This window comes from Periplaneta americana, chromosome 15 (genome assembly GCF_040183065.1).
Source record: "Periplaneta americana isolate PAMFEO1 chromosome 15, P.americana_PAMFEO1_priV1, whole genome shotgun sequence".
In the NCBI taxonomy this organism is placed as follows: domain Eukaryota; kingdom Metazoa; phylum Arthropoda; class Insecta; order Blattodea; family Blattidae; genus Periplaneta; species Periplaneta americana.
Genome location: NC_091131.1, coordinates 979,035 through 997,278, shown reverse-complemented (window position 1 = coordinate 997,278; position 18,244 = coordinate 979,035). Strand labels below are relative to the sequence as shown.

Here is an 18,244-nt window from a genome sequence, read left to right as displayed (position 1 = left end):
ACTCCAGCCCAGGCGCTTTCCTTTGTAAGCGACAATGAAACGCTTTTCACTGTTGACCACCTTCCTAGCAGATGTTTTTGTAATGAACTAATTACAATCCACACCACAGACGGTGTCATTGTCGTTGGCTCATTATAACTCAAAGCCTTCCGTTTCACACTGTCGTCGTCTCAACGCCTTCCACTTTCTTTGACAATGCCTGGGTTCGATTGACTGGGGCTAGTACATAACATTACCAGAGCGAAGCGCACCCGATTTTTCTTCTCTCTCCTCTTCAGATGTACATCTTCACTATAATCAAGACCTTGCTCTTTGTGATTTTTATATTCCCAAACCTGAAGAAATGCCTTTCTTTATGAGAGCCATTGCTAGTCTTGAAAACAGATGGTGAAGACACTGGAAGCCTGCAAGCTGACAGACAGATCTTCTGCACCACTGGAGATGGGAAATACTGGAACATCCGTCACTCTCACCAGATACGAGTCTGTGAGATTATGATCTCTTCCCCAAAATAAAAGAGCCACTAAGAGGGAACCACTACAACACAAAAAATGCCACAGGGCAGTCACTTCAGGACATCAACAACGATGGACGAGCTGATGGTTGCTGTATTACGTCTGGCACAAGATGGTGAACATGGGGGCGATTACAATGAAGGAATGTAATCCGCTGATGATAAAAGACATTTCAAAATTATGACACTGTAACCAATACTTTTTATCCAACCCCCTGTAATAATAATAATAATAATAATAATAATAATAATAATAATACTTACTTATGGCTTTTAAGGAACCTGGAGGTTCATTGCCGCCCTCACATAAGCCCGTCATCGGTCCCTATCCTGAGCAAAATTAATTCAGTTTCTACAATCATATCCCACCTTCCTCAAATCCATTTTAATATTATACTACCATCTACGCCTTGGCCTCCCAACTAACACTCTATATGAATTTCTGGATTTGCCCATATGTGCTACATGTTCTGCCCATCTCAAATGTTTGGATTTAATATTCCTAATTATGTCAGGTGAAGAACACAATCCGTGCAGTTCTGCATCATGTAACTTTCTCCATTCTCCTGTAACTTCATTCCTCTTAGCCCTAAATATTTTCCTAAGATCCTTATTCTCAAACACCCTTATCTCTGTTCCTCTCTCAAAGTGAGAGTCCAAGTTTCACAACCATAAAGAACAACCGGAATATAGCTGTTTTTTTAAATTCTAACTTTTGAGAGCAGACTGGATCATAAAAGCTTTACAATTAATAGTAACAGGCCTTTCCCACATTTGTTCTGTGTTTAATTTCCTCCTGAGTGTCATTTATATCTGTTACTGTTGCTCCAAGCTATTTTAATTTGTCCATCTCTTCAAAGGATAAATTTCCAATTTTTATATTTCCATTTCGTACAATATTCTGGTCACGAGACACAATCATATACTTTGCCTTTTCGGGATTTACTTCCAAACTTATCTCTTTACTTGCTTCCAGTAAAATTCCCGTGTTTTCCCTAATCGTTTTTGGATTTTCTCCTAACATATTCACGTCATGCGCATAGACAAACAGCTGATGTAACCTGTTCAATTCCAAACCCTGAACTTTCCTAATGGCATATTCTAGAGCAGTGGTACTCATTAGAAATTACAAGAGAGCCGAATATAAGAAACAGTATCTGTCGGAGAGCCGCACCAAATTTCACAGTACAACTTGGTAACAAGCAGCCTTACTACAACTGGGGATAAACACATTCATTACTGATTACCGCCATTGATTTTTATATTAATAGTTAACTGTTTTAGATTATTATTATTATTATTACATAATTTTAAGATAACTTACAGTCATGTAGACAATTTGTGTGAAGTTGAAGGTCGAACTGTGCTACTCTCCTGCACAATTTTGTGAATACGAGCTGGTTGATTTGTGACATATCCTCAGCAGGTTTCCCAAGTTCACATTGGTGAGACAAGATCTATGTTTACCCTTGATGAACTTTATCTTGCTGAAAGTCATTTCACAAATATATGCTGATCCAAAGACACAAAATTTTATATGCACACAACACCAAGTTTTCGAACAGTTTTTCTGGAACTGTATTCCAAAACTCTAAAACTGAATTTGTTTTTCGTTTCTCTTGAAAAATACCTTCTAGATCTGAATCCTGCTGGAGATCAATATGTTATTTTTGAGATTTCCAATCTCAGGGCCAAAAATTGACAACCCAGTTACATCTGCTGTCATTTTTTATGTTTTTAGTTTTTCTGCTTTCAATTTAGAATCTTTAGGCTACTTGCTGTCAAAATTTGAATGCACGGTATTATAATGCGTATTAAGATTAAATCGTATAACCTTGAACTATGTCACGACATAAACACATGGCACTGCCTTTCTTTTTACCAGGTATGAAGAAAAAATCATGCTCCCAACTATCTTGAAAAACTCTTCCTTTCTCTTCCAGTTTTTCTTTTTTTTTTTTCTTCCGAAAAAACACCAGCCATTATTAAACACTGCACTGCAATAAACTTACCACTATCAATTAACTGTTGAACTGAATGGAAGTATAACAGTAACAGAGTATTCAGTTGCTTGTTCATAGAAAGTAAGAAAAATGTGTATTTCATTTTGAAAGCTTCCGACGATAATGAACAAATTCAAATGGTGTGCCAAACAAACGTACACCTCATCAAAACCAATAAGGCTGAACATAGAAATTTAATACATTGCATTGTTGAATACGTGCATTAGTGCACTGCACGGCTAGGAATGATACAGGGATATCCAAAGTTTTGTAGAATTTCAATGAAGATATATTTATACTTAGACTTTTGATTTAGATGTAAATGTAATGAAAGTAAAATTATTCCGAGAGCCACAATAATGTCCTCCAGTCGCATAATGAGTACCGCTGCTCTAGAGTGAAGTTAAAAAGTAAAGGTGACAGTGCATCTCCTTGCTTTAGCCTGCAGTGAATTGGGAAAGCATCCGACAGGAACTGACCTATACATACTCTGCTGTACGTTTCACTGAGGCATATTTAAATTAATTGAATTCAATAAGAATATCATATAAAACTGCTCTCTTAATCGAGTTATATGCCTTTTTGAAATCTATGAATAACTGATGATGATGATGATGATAATAGCAATAATAATAATAATAATAATAATCATCATCTTCCTAACAAGTATTAGCCCAAGTGGCCTGTTACGGTCTCAAACTAGAATTTTCAGTCCATCTCTTCTTTGGACAGCCTAGAGATCTTTTGCCATATGGATGGTAATGAAACAGTGCTTTTGGAATTCTGCATCGATTCATTCGTTCGAGATGACCCTTCCACTGAAGTTGATATTTGCTGATGAACTGCATAATGGGTTCTATTTGAAGTTCTTGCATTATGTCCTCATTTTTTTTATGATGCCAGCGAGTATATCCAGCTGTTGCTCTCATAAACCTCATCTCACTTGCTGTTATTCTACTGACATCTTTATTCTTCACAGTCCACGCTTCGCTACCATAGCTTAATACTGGCTGTGCTAAGGTTTTATACAAGCCTATTCTTGTGTGTCTTTGTACTAGTGAAGGTTTCATGATTTTATTAATGATCCCCATTGTTTTATTATATTTACATATTTTTTCAGCAATATCTACTTCATCATAAGGTGATAGTGTATAGCCAAGATAAGTAAAGGTATTTACTCTTTCTATTATTTTATTATTCAAACAGATTTTGCTTGGTACAGGGAATTTCCCACAAAATGACATGATTTTCGATTTTTCAATATTAATTTCCATGTTATATTTTTCACTGACCATATTTAAATTGTGTACTGAATATTGTAAATCATCTTCAGTTGATGCCATGGGAACTAGATCATCAGCGAAAAGTAAAGCATCAAGCTGCAAATTTCGATTAATTGGAATAAATCCATGGCGTGTTTGTCGCCAATCTTGAATGATTCTATTTATATATATATAATAAACAGAAGTGGTGAAAGGCCACAGCCTGTCGTACTCCTCTATAAATGGGTCACCACTGTGAAAGTTTATTGTTGCTTCGAATTGCTATGATGGTTGTTTTATATATATTGTAAATATTTTGTATAATCTGTTGAGGTACTTGATCATCTGCCAAAATCTGAAGTAATTTATTCCGATTAACTTTATCAAAAGCTAATAATAGTAATAGTAATAATAATAATAATAATAATAATAATAATAATAATAATAATAAAAGCAGCAGCAATGGAATGAAAACATAGGGTATGGACATGCCAAAGATGCATCGCTGCTAATGGTCTAGGTTTAAAATTGCAGTCGATACACTTCCTTGTAACACAAAAGTACAGGCTTAATGCAACAGCACATGTCGAAGATGCTCGCAGTAACACCCTTGCAGTTTACATGGAGGTCCAGCGCGATTACAAGAATGTTCATGCTTTCACAGCTGTAGAAAGGAAGACATCATTGTAGCTTGTTTCTGATTGGTTTGTGGTGTGACATCTCCCTCCATTCTACTGTGTCCCCGTGTGTTTTTGTTTAAAGTGCTTCATGACTTTGCTGCAACAAAAAGAGGGTCGAAAAAAAAACGCAATTTGGCCAGCTGACTGCAAAATGGTGGACAATTAATATTGGCTTGTATTACATTTAATCTTAAAAGAAACGAACATGTTAAATAGTTTGGATTTCCATGATGATGACATGAAATTATTATTACTAGACGATTTTAACAATAATAATCATTGCAAAAGACCAAAACATGCATTCCGCCATGATGGATTGTAAAGCAGTGTTTGGATTTGCTGCATGGTTGCGAAGGTAAAGCAAATGGAATAAAAGAAGGCCTTGCTGCAGCGCTTCACGTTTGGCTTAAAAAGAAACTGTCAAGACAGCCTGAGAGCAGTGTGTAATTTGCAATTAGGGTTGCCAATTTTTTTAAGAAAATTCGGGAGACTAAGGAATCGACAAAATTTCATGTAGAAAATGGACAAATTATCCAGTTCCGTTACTAAAAAACAACTTTATTCTACACTTCGGCAGCTAGGCTTAAATTTAGAATATTTTGAGACAGATTTTGTCTCGCGTAATAGTTGAAATCGAATGCAGTTTGCAGTTCTGATTTGATTAGATGCGTTGTGTTCCTGTATTGAACATCTGTCCAATTATTGTTCGTGAGATGAAACACCCTTTTTGTATGAGCATTACTAACTACTTGGTATGTTTAGAATAAAACTTGACAGTTTTTTCAAATTTATAACATTAAAATGATTTGATTTTAAACGAGAGAGCATTAAAATTCATTTCTGACAAGCATTACCTTCTACAAAGACTGTACATCTCAAAATTCATCACATAAATCATCATTTACGGCAAAATCAAATGTTTGGAACAAAAATTTTTAGATTACGCTAAAATAAGGGAGAAAAATGCTCGAAGAGGAGAAAAATATGGGAGCTAGGAATCTGTTAAAAATTAGGGCCAAATACAGGAGACCACGGAAAATATGGGAGAGTTGGTAACTCTGTGAGACTTGTGATAGAGCTTCGTTTTGTTTGTGAAAACTATGAAAGACGAACTAATAGATTTGAAGTTTAATATTCCAGCTGTATAAGATGAAGTGCACCACAACTGGTAAGTTTGGCTAGGGAGGGAAACAAAAGTAGAAGCTACAGTTGGTTCACATTGTTACGTTAGTTTTCTATATAATACAATATTTCCACATAATACATTATTATATGCAGAAACATTAATGAAATTTACATAATTTATTATAAAAGTAATATGTTTAAATCCTGAATAATTAATAATACAAAAGTAAAATACAAGTACAAAATACATTATTCAAACTTTCATCAAATTATTTTCTTTTAATTACTTTATTTTACGATGCTTTATCAACTGCTATGGTTGTCCAGCACCTGAGTGAGATGGAGGTGACAATGCCAGCGAAATGAGTCCAGTGTCCAGCACCAAACGTTATCCAACATTTGCTCTTAATGGGTTAAGGGAAAACTCCGAACATCCTCAACCAGGTAACTTGTCCCAACTAGGATCTGAACCCGGCCCTCTCATTTCACAGAGAAGCTAGGCCACAGTGGTGGATTCATCAAATTCTGATTTCATAACGTATTAATATTCTATTGCTCGTGTGTTAAAGGACAGTGACAGAATAATCCGTAATTTGTTTCAAATTATTTTAGCTCTATCTGTCGACGAATATGAGGAATGGAAGGAAGATCTGAATCATTTAACAAATGCCCTTCTTTGTCAATCACTGTGTTGTGAGGATACAAATTGCTTTAATCACAATGTCAGCAGTTTCTCCAATTGTTGCAATCACTCCAACTAAGATTCGCCATTCAGCAAACAGTACACCAAAGGTACATTTTACTGTTGCCCTTGAATGTTTCCTGTGATTCGTCCATTGTTTTTCCTGAATATGGTTTCATTCGGTTTCTTTCAGTGAGTAAGCCTCATGACTAACAAAACATAGAAACTTTTTGATTAGAGTTTGGTAAGTTCTTGTTTTCTGAAATTCGTAGCTTATTTGCTTCTAATAATTTCGAGTGTTGAAGCATGGAATGTGCTCTGCTTCCAACATCAATTGAAATGAAACTATAATGATCATCAACTAGTCCTTGTAAAACTATTTGAAAATGTTTCTAGTTAGAAAAACATGGAACCTAATGTATGCCTGAAATCTGTCAGGATGTTGTTTCAGTTCTTCAAATAAGATTTGTTATTCTCCCAAATCCTGCCTTCCTTGATTTATAGGCTGAACACACTGCTGGCGATTTGAACTATTTGCAACTAGTCGCCACACACAGAATCACTGTCTTCACTATCGCTTGGGCACATGGTTAAATGATAAATTGTAGGCATGTACGGTGACCTGACCAGATTCACATCGCTAAAAAAAGAGGACACAAAGCTTAAAAAAGGAGAACATTGTTCGAAAAAAGAGGACAGAAAATATTATGTACTTATATTTTTTTATTTATTCTTTTTTACTTGATTATTTAACGCTGCTGTATCAACTACCGTTATTTACCGTCAATGGAATTGGTGATAGCGAGATATTTGGCGAGACGAGGCCGAGGATTCGCCATAGATTACCTGACATTTGTCTTACGGTTGGAAAAAACCTCGAAAAAGACTCAACCAGATAATCAATCCAAGTGGGGATCGAACTCACGCCCAAGCACAGCTCCAAATCGGCAGGCAAGTGCCTTAGCTGAATGAGCTACGCCGGTGGCTACTTAGATTTAGACTTGGGCCTATATTATACTTTAAACTACGTCAAAATCTATTTTATTACAAAATATTTACAGTATAGATTTAGGCTTATATATCATATTTAAAAATATGTTAATATCTATTTTATTACAAAATAATTATGACAAAACTTAATAATAACGATTTTACAGTTAGCTACATATGCGAGTCAAGGGAACTATAATCATTAAAGAGTACATTCCGTCAATGCTGCTTATAGGTAAATTACTTAAAAAGGCATCAAATCAGATAAGTTCAAAATATCAGACATACAAGTTACGAAAAGAAGGACATTTCTTGATTTTTTAAAAATCCGCCCGAACCCTGGACAAGGGCCTAACAAGGAAGACAAAAGGGATGTCTGGTCACCCTATATTCATGTAACAGATATACAAAAAAAAAAACTGAAAGATAATCAAGCAAAATACCACACCCACTGAATGACAGCACAAACACTAAAGGATGAGCCTCTCTGATATGTGCATTCATCATGCCATTGACCTCTACTAAGAACAGTGAAATGTTCATACCCTAACATGAAATATAAAAGTTATATGATCACCTCTAAATTCCGTCAATGTGGAAGAGAGAAAGGCAAGTCGTGAACTAATTGTGGGTGACTCGTGCATTATGCATGGAAGTTGGCAGGTCTGTAATTTAACCACAAACTGATGACAACGACCTGCTTTCGATACAGCTCATCTCTTGGCTGCACTGTACAATCATGAGGCCAAGACAGGATCACAAAATGTGCCATTACTTAAATTACACGCAGTTGGGCATGACTGAGATCTAGCAAATAGTTTTCACTGCTTCTCGTTCAGTGGCTGCAGTTCTATATCCTCCTCTACTAAACTCGGCATTTACAGTCTGCTTGCCTCAGAGTCAGGCTCAAGCTTCCATATGACAGTTATGAACAGCAGCTCAGGTTTTCTTGCAATGACGAAAAGAAACTAGACCAATGCAGGCTTAACAAATCAATAATCATATCAAACATCACTGTGTTAACAAAGGATGAAGTCTTCCTAGTGTTCAAGCAACTGCTGAAGTATTTTGCTTCATTGAGTTTAATGATTCTTCCTCCCCCCCACACCATCAAAATTTGTCTGTCAGTTTGAACTTAAGTTCAAAACATAATGAAGTTAAAATACCTCTAGAGTGATTCACTTCGAAGACTTTGAGAATATGTGAAGTGTGTTACAACCACGAAGAGCTGAAGGTTTAGAAAATAAACACACTGAAGTATTACCCCACTTATCTAAAACACAAGACGTTAACTTAACAGTCCCTGCAGTGGCTAGTCTACACAATCAAGCCTGGGTTCGAGTTCTGGTCAGTCCTGAGACTCCATTGGAAATGCAATCTGGGTCTAGTTCCAGTCAGGTCTGGAATTTTCCACTGAAAAGGCACTCTGGGTTCGAGTCCTTGTGGGCATATAATGTTGCAATAGAGGTTTTTCTCGCAGTCCTTTCATTTTCCTGAGTTAGGCTCAACACATTCCCCAACTGCTGGCTGCTAGTCTAGTTTGTGATACACAATGAACCTCAGCATAGTCAGCTGAGAGTTACAAGATCGCAGTGAACCTTTCCAACAGCATCAGTATCAGGAACAGTAATAGAGTTACAATATTAAATCTTCTGGAATTATAAGACTCTTCTGGGAAACATTTTCAAAATATTCATCAGCATTTAGTAAATGAAAGGTCAGGTTTTGGTAATGATTATTCAGATGTTAACATTGTCACATTTAAGACTACAACCTACGATAAATAATTACTATTATTCATAACTTCGAAGCAGGATTTCCGAGACATCCCAGTACAGTACTTCTCTTTTCAAGTAAGTATGGCAATAAATTATTGAAATTTCTTTTATTATTACTTTTCCGAAATGAGAATTCAGTAAGTAGGACACACCAAACTAGACAATCTGCAACCAAAACAAACGGTGCACTATGCAATAATCAGCAACATGAGTTGAGTTGCTGCCCAATTTAGCAAAGTTTGCTGCTGTTACGTTGGCAGTTAGTGCAGTTAAATACTGAATAGAATTATTTGCGGATAAATCGTAAAACAGCGAACGCCAGTGGGGGAAGTTATCCCCACCCTCGCCACCTCGCTCGCCTGCTCTCTCTCTACTATCTGTCCCACTTCGGTGGATCACTGCCTACCGCCTCGCACGTATTTCATATTTTACAACACAACACGTTTTTTTCTCCAACTAACACAACACAACACAACACAATACAACCAAATTAATATGCATTAGACAATGACGGAGACGTTGGTTTGGGAATGAGAGGTTATATTAGTTCTCGCAGAACATACATCATTAAGTTTGAGAGATGAAGTTCAGGAGTACATCATGCTCCAACATCAAACTGCCTTTTTCAGGGCAAAAAAAATACGTACGAGACATATCCAACGACACACATTGCATTTCTGCAATACGTTACGGCAGTTCCCTTGAACTTAAATAGAGTCATTTTCCCTTCTACCACCAACTCCCCTCGGTAGCTGAGAGGTCTAAAGCGTGACCATAAAGCATGCGTATGTTTCGTTAGGAAGATACACAGATCGAATACTGCCCTCTGCAAAAAAAAAAAAAAGGCAAGGAAGAGAGAAGAAGAGGCTGGAGAAAGAGTGGAGAGAGAGAGGGAGACAGGACGAAGTTCCTCTTTTGCTTCGTAGATGCCGCATTCACTCTTTTAGTTCCACTTTCCTCCACTAGATGTCACCCCACCCTAAACCCCTATTTCCACTCTTTCCTGCTAGTGTGTGGTGAGCTTGTAGGGGAAAAGTGGAAAGAGGTCGTGGGCGGAGCTTAGCATTCGCTGTTTTACGATTTGCCCTTATTTGCTTAAAAAGAATAAAAATGTACGTAAGAGATCTTATGAAGCATAGTGCTATAATTTAATGATAATTTCTTTAACAGATTGGATCCAAAAAAATTTTGATGATGAAAATGTTGCTGACAACTGGACACCAATGGAAATGAAAATGTGATTGCTGTCATAACTTTTCTCTGATACACTGTATTAGGTATAAAGGTAACATTTCTGAATTATTTTATTAACAAATTTAGTCTGTTTTAATAAACCAATTTTTTTTAAACCAGCTATTTTGTAAGTAAAATTTGTTTATTAAATTAAACTTTTTCCATTTAAAAGTAATCATTCAGGAATTACTGTAACATTGTTCTCTGATGTTATACAGCAATCTGTTTTAAGCATTCAACAATTCGTATAGTAATTAAAAACTATCAAAACGAAAAAATCAGAGAAAAGAGATATGTAAAAAAAAAAAAGCCACAAATATATTCACAAAATACTACATAAATTAGGTGCTAAATGTAGTATTATTACCCATTTACCTAAATGATACATTTTAGGGTGAAAGACAAACCTGCTGAGGTGAAAACATTCATTTCATTTATTTTCTTTTCAAGGATACCAACACGATGTTTGGCAGCTACAAAGCACAAGGAGACGGCCTGCAGCTGGAAGAACCACTTGTCACAAATGAACACAGAAATGCCAACTTGAAGAATGTGTAGATGGACACCAAGTGAAAACAATGGCAATCTATACAATTAAATGCATAATCCTTCACAACAAAAATGAAGCTGCGCCTACTTTGTGGAGATGTTTATTTCTTCACACAGTCATCACGTTTTGCTTTACATTTAGCACAACAGTTCGATTACAAAAATTTCATTATTTTCAGAAACAAATTGCCATACTAAATTCTACATACCAACTTACAGTATACAAAAACTATTTAAAACGAAATTAACCCGTCGTGAGAATACACCCTAGTTCACTTCTTATTGCCACCTAGTTGAGTAACCTCACGGCCCAGTCTGCTGTCATAGAGTGGGGAGGGACTTGTAGTGTAAACCGAACTGATAAAGGCACACGAGATTTCAATTACAATCGCTCGCTCATTTGGTTGGCCTGCGCGTAGGCTCGGAGGCTGTGGGTGGCGGAGGCGGTCCACGCTTGTCCAGGTCCTCCAGATATGTGACGATGAGTTTGGTCCGCTCGTCGGGCATGTAGTCCAGCACCAGGTAACGCCGATCCTTCTTCAGGATCTCCTCGATCTCGCGAATGTGCTGCTCGTTCTCCTGCACCAGTTTCAGCGACTTGTGGTTGATCAGCTTGGTCTCCTGCAATCTCAACGCACTCCTGTCACTCCTCCAGGCTTCACATGCACACCCACTCACCTGCTCTCCCTTGCACTTACCTGCAACAGTTCTCTGAAGTCTGCTTTGGCTGCTACCAACTTGTCTTTGATGTATTCCTTGAACTCTCGCTCGCATTTCTACAAAACAAAAAAAATGCATTTCACAAACGAGTGCAGCACAATGGGACTGGGAGGCGTGACTGGTGCACACTGCATTACCCTGTCACTGGACGAGAACTTGCTGTACCTCGGGTCATCTTTAACCAACTTCTTGATCTCCTTCCACGAGCTGGTCAAAGTCACCTCACCAGTTTCGTCCAGCAGTTCCCTGCAAGTTCAACGTAATTCTTTGCAGCCAAAGTGAACATTTCATTACACAACTTATAAATTCTCTATTTGTATGGAGGTAATTTCAAAAGAATGCACATGACTGCACCATTGTCGCATGGAGGGCAGAATAATCACCAGGCTCAGAAAATGGTGTACAAAAAGACGCATGCAGAGACCGAAACCGTTGGTCAAGTGATGGGCTTTTGTCGGAAAGGTGAGTTACTATATCATAGAGTCCGTGAAGCTGTCGTCTTTATTCTTCAGCAGGAGAGTTGGGAAGTTCATGAAGAGGTCCACCGTATTTGTGACGATGACTCTCACAAGAGCAGATATAATAGCAATAAACAGGCAACTACAAAAGGCTATTATCATGGATCCAACTATACACATGGAGAGAGATCTCAACCAAGCTCATCAGGTTGGTCATGAAAAGAGAACTGTTTATGAACCTTGTATTCCTTACCTTATTGACAAGTGTAACATCCCTCTCTTCAATTGGCCAATAACAGGGTTACTTTTTTGGTGCTCAGGGTTCTATACCAAAATTGACATATAATTTTTAAAACAATTATGATGTTGTCAAATGCTTGGCTCTGGCAATGAAGCCATTAGCTCTCTCGCTCTCTGTGATGGATCCAGCAGCTAGTGCTTCACAGGTTTGAAGATGTTCTTCAGCCATTTCCTCTTCTAAAGGACAATTTGGATTTGTACAGATATCTAATTTGTTTAGATGTTTTGCTAAATAATCATGTTCCATAAATAGTCTAAATTTTGCTACTGCCATTTTAAGGGGTGTTTCCGGAATGATTTCTGATTTATTGAGTAAAATATTCCATTTTTTATCCTTAGCTTGTTTGTGTGTAAATTCTGTCTTTATATTTATTTTTAATTAGTCTTTTTATAGATATGAAAGATAAATTCTTAGTTTTACTTGGAATTAATTTGGAGTCTTTTTTTTTGCAAGGAGATCAGCAGTTTTGTTGCCAGCAATTCCACAATGTGCAGGTATGCATTGCAAGTGAACTTTTTTCTGTAACTTGTGAAGTTGTATCATTTTCTGGCATTCCTGAATTTGGATCGGCATAATTTTATGTGAGTTAAGTGCATAGATTGCTGCCTTAGGATCTGTGAGTATCACAGTTTCTTAAAATTTGTCTAATCTATACAAGAGCTGTTGCAACACAATATGAATGGCAGTTATTTCTGCATCAAAATTTGTCGTATGATATCCAATTGGTTGATTAAATGAGAATAATTCACATGTAGCTCCTGATCCTGAATTACTATTAGCAGTAGACCCATCTGTAACCATTATTCTGGTGGGCACAGCTTCCAATGCTAGGGCCTTCAATACAGGTTTCGATGTTTCAAATTTTGTAACTGATTCTTCTAATTCAAGTTGAGTGTTAATTGGTTGAAAGGTTAAAGGATTTTCTCTGATCATAATATTTTCTTTAGATTGAGGAAGACTGTTCCCTGTTTTATGTTTGTAACTTTTGATAGGAACCTTTCTTGCGTTTTTAAGTTCGCTGGTTGTAACAGTCGTTTTTTCCACTTTGTTGTTGGTAATCTTAGCATTTTTTCATGTTGAATTATGATTGTTCTTCTAGTGTCAGACATATTGGAGGGTTGTGAGTTAGGATTTGGATTGCTGTTATTGGAGTTGATTTTGCTGCTCCAATTGTTAGCCTTAGAGCCTGGTTTTGGCATATTTCTAATTGGTTTAAGTTTGAATCCCATCCTCACCTACTTGTGGTACAACCCGTTTCTACAAACGAGGCTGTGGGGGTCGAATAATGGTGGTAAAACCAAAACACCAGAAATAGGGGAAATGCTATTTCACTAAATATGCTGGCCTGTCATGGCATAACAATGACTCGCAAGTGGCGATTGCGAGGAAAGCTGGTAGAACTGGTAAAGATCTCCTGGCTAGGTTCGAGGAATCCATTTACCAACAACAGGTGCAGTCCTCCACTCATACGGGGGGTTTTGAATGAGTGGGTGATGTAACCACCATAGCAACTGGTGCCCACTTAAAAAACGGTTATATATATGCTCAAAAGATTATGATTAAAACAATTATCAATTCAAAAAATCATCTAAATTCTTAAGCATTTCCTACAGATTATACACTTTTATTTATACTGCCCAAAAGGTCTTAATTAAGTCCAGACTCATGCGCTAGTAATCAGAACTTCTGACTACAGTTCAAGAGGTCCCGGGTTCGATTCCCGGTTAGAGCACAGGAATTTTTCCTTAAAGAGCGATGTTCCTGTGTTCGTCCATGGTTTGGAAATTAGGTTGGGCTTAGGTTTAAGACCTCTCCTGGCACTTCATAATTACACCATCATCAGGGCAGGGTAACTCTGCCTCAGGAGTGAGTTACAAATAAGCCATTGCCAGGAGAGGCCAGAAATGTCAAACGACAACCTGGTGGCATTAGAAGTAGAAGAAAAAAAAAAGTCTTAATTAAGGATATGCCATATGCTAATTTTAACTAAAATCCTTTATTTATAAATTTAATTTTAAGGTTATCTTTTAAAATACTATTTTGTAGTTGATATTAATGGTGCTTACACGTTATTTTTGGGTTACGTCTTTTTCCATAGTCGCCTGCAACTTTCGGCCCTCAAAAAGTATGCTTTGGTAAGTTTTCTAATTAAAATACTTGATAGCTTTCATCTCTCTTACAACTGGGACAAATATAGTTCCCAAATGTTCAAAATGCAGTAATTTTTCCCTCAGCCTGCAAGGATTTTTGTTCGAATGTTTTTTGTACTTGTGTAGTCTTGGCCCTCGCAACAGAGAATAGAGTCGAGCAGGTATGGCTCAACTCCTCACCTGCAATAAGCAGAATACACATATCTTCCTATTTCCACAAATAAGGAATAAGAATTCTTTTGAATGTGATTTATCCTTCTGTCCATTCAGTTGTAGGAAATCTTTATTTCAGTTAATAAAACAGTGAGAGTGTTACCTGTCACCTAACCACTCACACTGTTCTAAGACTTGCTGTGCCCTGGTTGATCTCATATTTCTTATTAGCTTGCAAATATCGTCGAATCAGCTCAAACAACAGGCTACAAGCGACAGTGGTGCCATCTAGTGCATTTCCTATTCAAAGCAGTCTGCTCCATACCTGAACTTCTCCTTCTTCTTCTTGGCCAGCTGCTCGATGTGCTGGTTGAAGAGCTTCTCCTTCTCCTCGCGGTCCAGCAGCTCCGCCAGCTCCCATCGGTGGTCCTTGCGCAGCTGTCGCTTTGCTTCCCGCCACGCAAGCTCTGCATTCCGCACCTGCAAGCCGGTCTCTCACAAATCTCAAAATGTTTTTTTTTTTTATTATTATTCAAAAGATATATTTTCTGATGAGTCCTGTAGACCTATCTAAACAATTAAATTTTCTTTCAAGAGTTTTTCATTTCAATTTGAAGTACTGTGTAGAAGAAATGTATTTATCTGAAGACAGAACACTTGGCAATATACAGCATTACCTCGCACCAGATGTTTCAGTCACTTCACTACTCAGTTGTGTGGGAGCACAGTTTGCACAGCTACCCCTCAATCATTTGTAGCTCATTATACTGGCAGTGGACTTGTTGCCTCCTCTCGTTTGCTAGGTGATCTAGCTCGTATGTTTTTTGTTTGTTTTTTCTTTCAAAATGTATTAAACCATTTTTCTTTCATGTAATTTTTCTCAAAATCATTTTTTGGGCCAGTTGTCATTATTTTTATCAACCCGGCTATCTGCCATTTGAGACTTCAATGTAATAAAATAATTCCCAGAATAGTTTACAAGACTATTGCCAGGAAAATCCAAATCAAATAATAAAATCAGTATTTAATATTTACAAATGTACAAAAATTTCAGTCAAAATAAATGACGAAATCATTGATTTCAAACCCTTTAACACAGCTGTTCGACAAGGTTGTCCTCTTTCTCCACTACTTTTTATAATTTATATATATATATATATATATATATATATATATATATATATATATATATATATATATACAGATGGCGAAAACAATGCCCAAGTAGAGGATACATTCCCATTAACATGCACAATAAAATCCTATTTGCAGGCGATCAGGTCTTATTATCCACCCAGAGGATATCTGCAGATATCAATGCATTTCTTAAATATTATTGCGAAAGATTCTAATATGAAAATTTCTGTGGAAAAATCCAAAATAATGGCATTTCATAGCAAATATCCTGTACGAAGCAAAATCTGCATTAATGCTAAAATTTTAGGACAAGTTAAAACATAAAGGGCCATATTCATAGACATTTTTAGCGCGGGCTTCCAGTGGATGATCAGCGAACTAACGTTTTTAGTATTCATAAACCAGTGTTAGCGATATGATACGATATGAATCCTGTACAAGTAATCACTCGATAGCTGGGGCTAGTTTAGCACACTCGTAGCGCGGGCTAGCGAAATGTTTATGCATAGCACCCTTAAATACTTAAGCTATAATATGTCACATGAATTACATATACATTTAAAAACCACATATTTTATAAAAGTCATAGAAATTATTAATTCAGTTTCCAAGTCCATTCTGATACAAGACTAAGGGCCGGCCAGTTTCAGTAAATCAATCCAAATGAAACATTAACTACTGAACATTCAAATATTTAACGATTCACTAAAATGTGAGCTGCTCACCAACCAAATTTTCTTAACATTTAATGAACAGTAAGTAATGGATCATTACAGATAAATAAGTGCGATCATGAATTTTTCATAACTGCTGTAAATCAGAACATCTTTCCAGTATTAGAAAAAAGTTTTGTTGTGTCTCTTGGAAGTGGAAATGTTGAATTTTGACCACGATTTACACGAGCACATTTATATGTGCGCCGTCTCTGTAGACTTCAAGCCGAGCAGCTATAAGTGCCTCATCGTGCTGCTTACATCACGGCTCTGTTGCAGCTGGCTTGCTATCCCTGGGACGAGTTCGATTCTCAGTGAGAACATTTTTTTATTAACGCAACTAATTTTTATACATGTTACCTTTCTTCATTTTTTATTTTATTTTTGTAGTGGAACAAATTATTTTGCAACACTGGCTCCACTAGGAGAATTAAAAAAACTCTTGGGAGATCAAATTTTCTTCCCGAAATAAAACAAAGATAAACAAATTAAAGAAAATAAAATACATTTGTGGATGTAATACTTTGTCTATCCACCATATCACTGCCTGGCATCGAGCCCACCAGATTGCGGAAATAGTTCTGGTCCTCAGCGAGATCTTCCCAGGTAGCCAGAACTTGATTCCACAACTGATCTGGATTTTGAGGTGGGTTGTCTCGATATTTGTCAATCCTCCTCTTTTTCATGCCTTTCCGTGAACCATTTTGAACGTTTATGGTGGTGGTGGTGGTGGTGTGTGTGTGTGTGTGTGTGTGTGTGTGTGTGTGTGTGTGTGTGTGTGGGGGGGGGGGTGGTTATCCTGCTGGAAAATTAAATTTCCTTCAGAAAAAAAAGATTATAAATTTCATGAATCCAGTTCTTTCACTTCTATTTTAAAGCCAGTGCAAACAATAACAATCCCTCTGAATCCATCTTCTTCGCCATCTTGTAGAAAATCTCTCCGATGAAGCATTATTATAGCAAGTGCGCATGTTCGTATCTTATCGCTAGCTATAATATCCCACAAAAGCATAGTGCTATACTGTACAGTGTCCGGTGTGCGCTGGCCTTCAGTCAACAGTGTGACTATTGAACATAATAAAATATTGATCAAGATTTAAGTTACATATAGTTAAGAAATAACAATTTTCATACCCCATTACACAGGGTAAAACATATTTCCACAAATAATGCGAACTGTATCTAACTAATTTCAAGTAAATCAAGTTAATGTCCAATTTCGTGACAGTCACATCCTTGGGGTGACCAGACGTCCTGTTTTGTCCGGACATGTCCTCCTTTTTAGGCTTTTGTCCGGGATTTAAAAAAAAATCAAGAAATGTCCTTCTTTTCGTAACTTGTATGCTTGATATCTTCAAATTATCTGATTTAACGCCTTTTTCAAGTAATTTGCCTGTAGGTGGCAGCACCATCAACGTAATACACTCTTTGCCTACGATCATACTCTCTTTGCCCCTCCTTGTTATGGGCGTTGCTCAGAGTCCTGATCACATACATAACAGATTGCTCAGCCTTATAGGCTTTGACAGCAACAACTTTTCGATGGCTGAGAACCAGACTGTTCTAAGTCCAACTTTTTATAAGAAAGAAATCTGCGCTTCGTGTTCCAGTTCTTGTCTGCATGTATGAATCGAACACAATTGTAAACATTCCTCTCCACAAGGTTGCTATGCAGCTATTCCAAATTGTTCCATGAAGCTTTGAATGTCAGGAGCTTAAAATAACTCTCCTGAAAAAAAATAAAACAGTAAAATGGACTTGGAAAGTCATGTTCTGGGCAATCGTTTTATCAGTTT

At 37.0% G+C, this 18,244-nt stretch overlaps 1 protein-coding gene across 3 annotated transcripts in view; it reads right to left on the bottom strand.

Annotated features, from left to right (window-relative positions):
- Nucleotides 1-10,678: 10,678 nt before the first annotated feature.
- The window catches only part of LOC138715788 (transcription elongation regulator 1), a 78,044-nt gene continuing 70,478 nt past the window's right edge, over nt 10,679-18,244 (bottom strand). For 2 of the 3 annotated variants that reach the window (XM_069848859.1, XM_069848860.1), the window contains exons 16-19: nt 14,924-15,078; nt 11,674-11,782; nt 11,515-11,592; nt 10,679-11,437 (exon numbers count right to left, since the gene is read on the bottom strand). In XM_069848859.1, coding sequence (XP_069704960.1) covers nt 11,213-11,437; nt 11,515-11,592; nt 11,674-11,782; nt 14,924-15,078 — 567 coding nt within the window. In that variant the 3' untranslated portion in view covers nt 10,679-11,212. The remainder of the gene's footprint in view (nt 11,438-11,514; nt 11,593-11,673; nt 11,783-14,923; nt 15,079-18,244) is intronic. The other variant, XM_069848861.1, reaches the window with a different exon arrangement.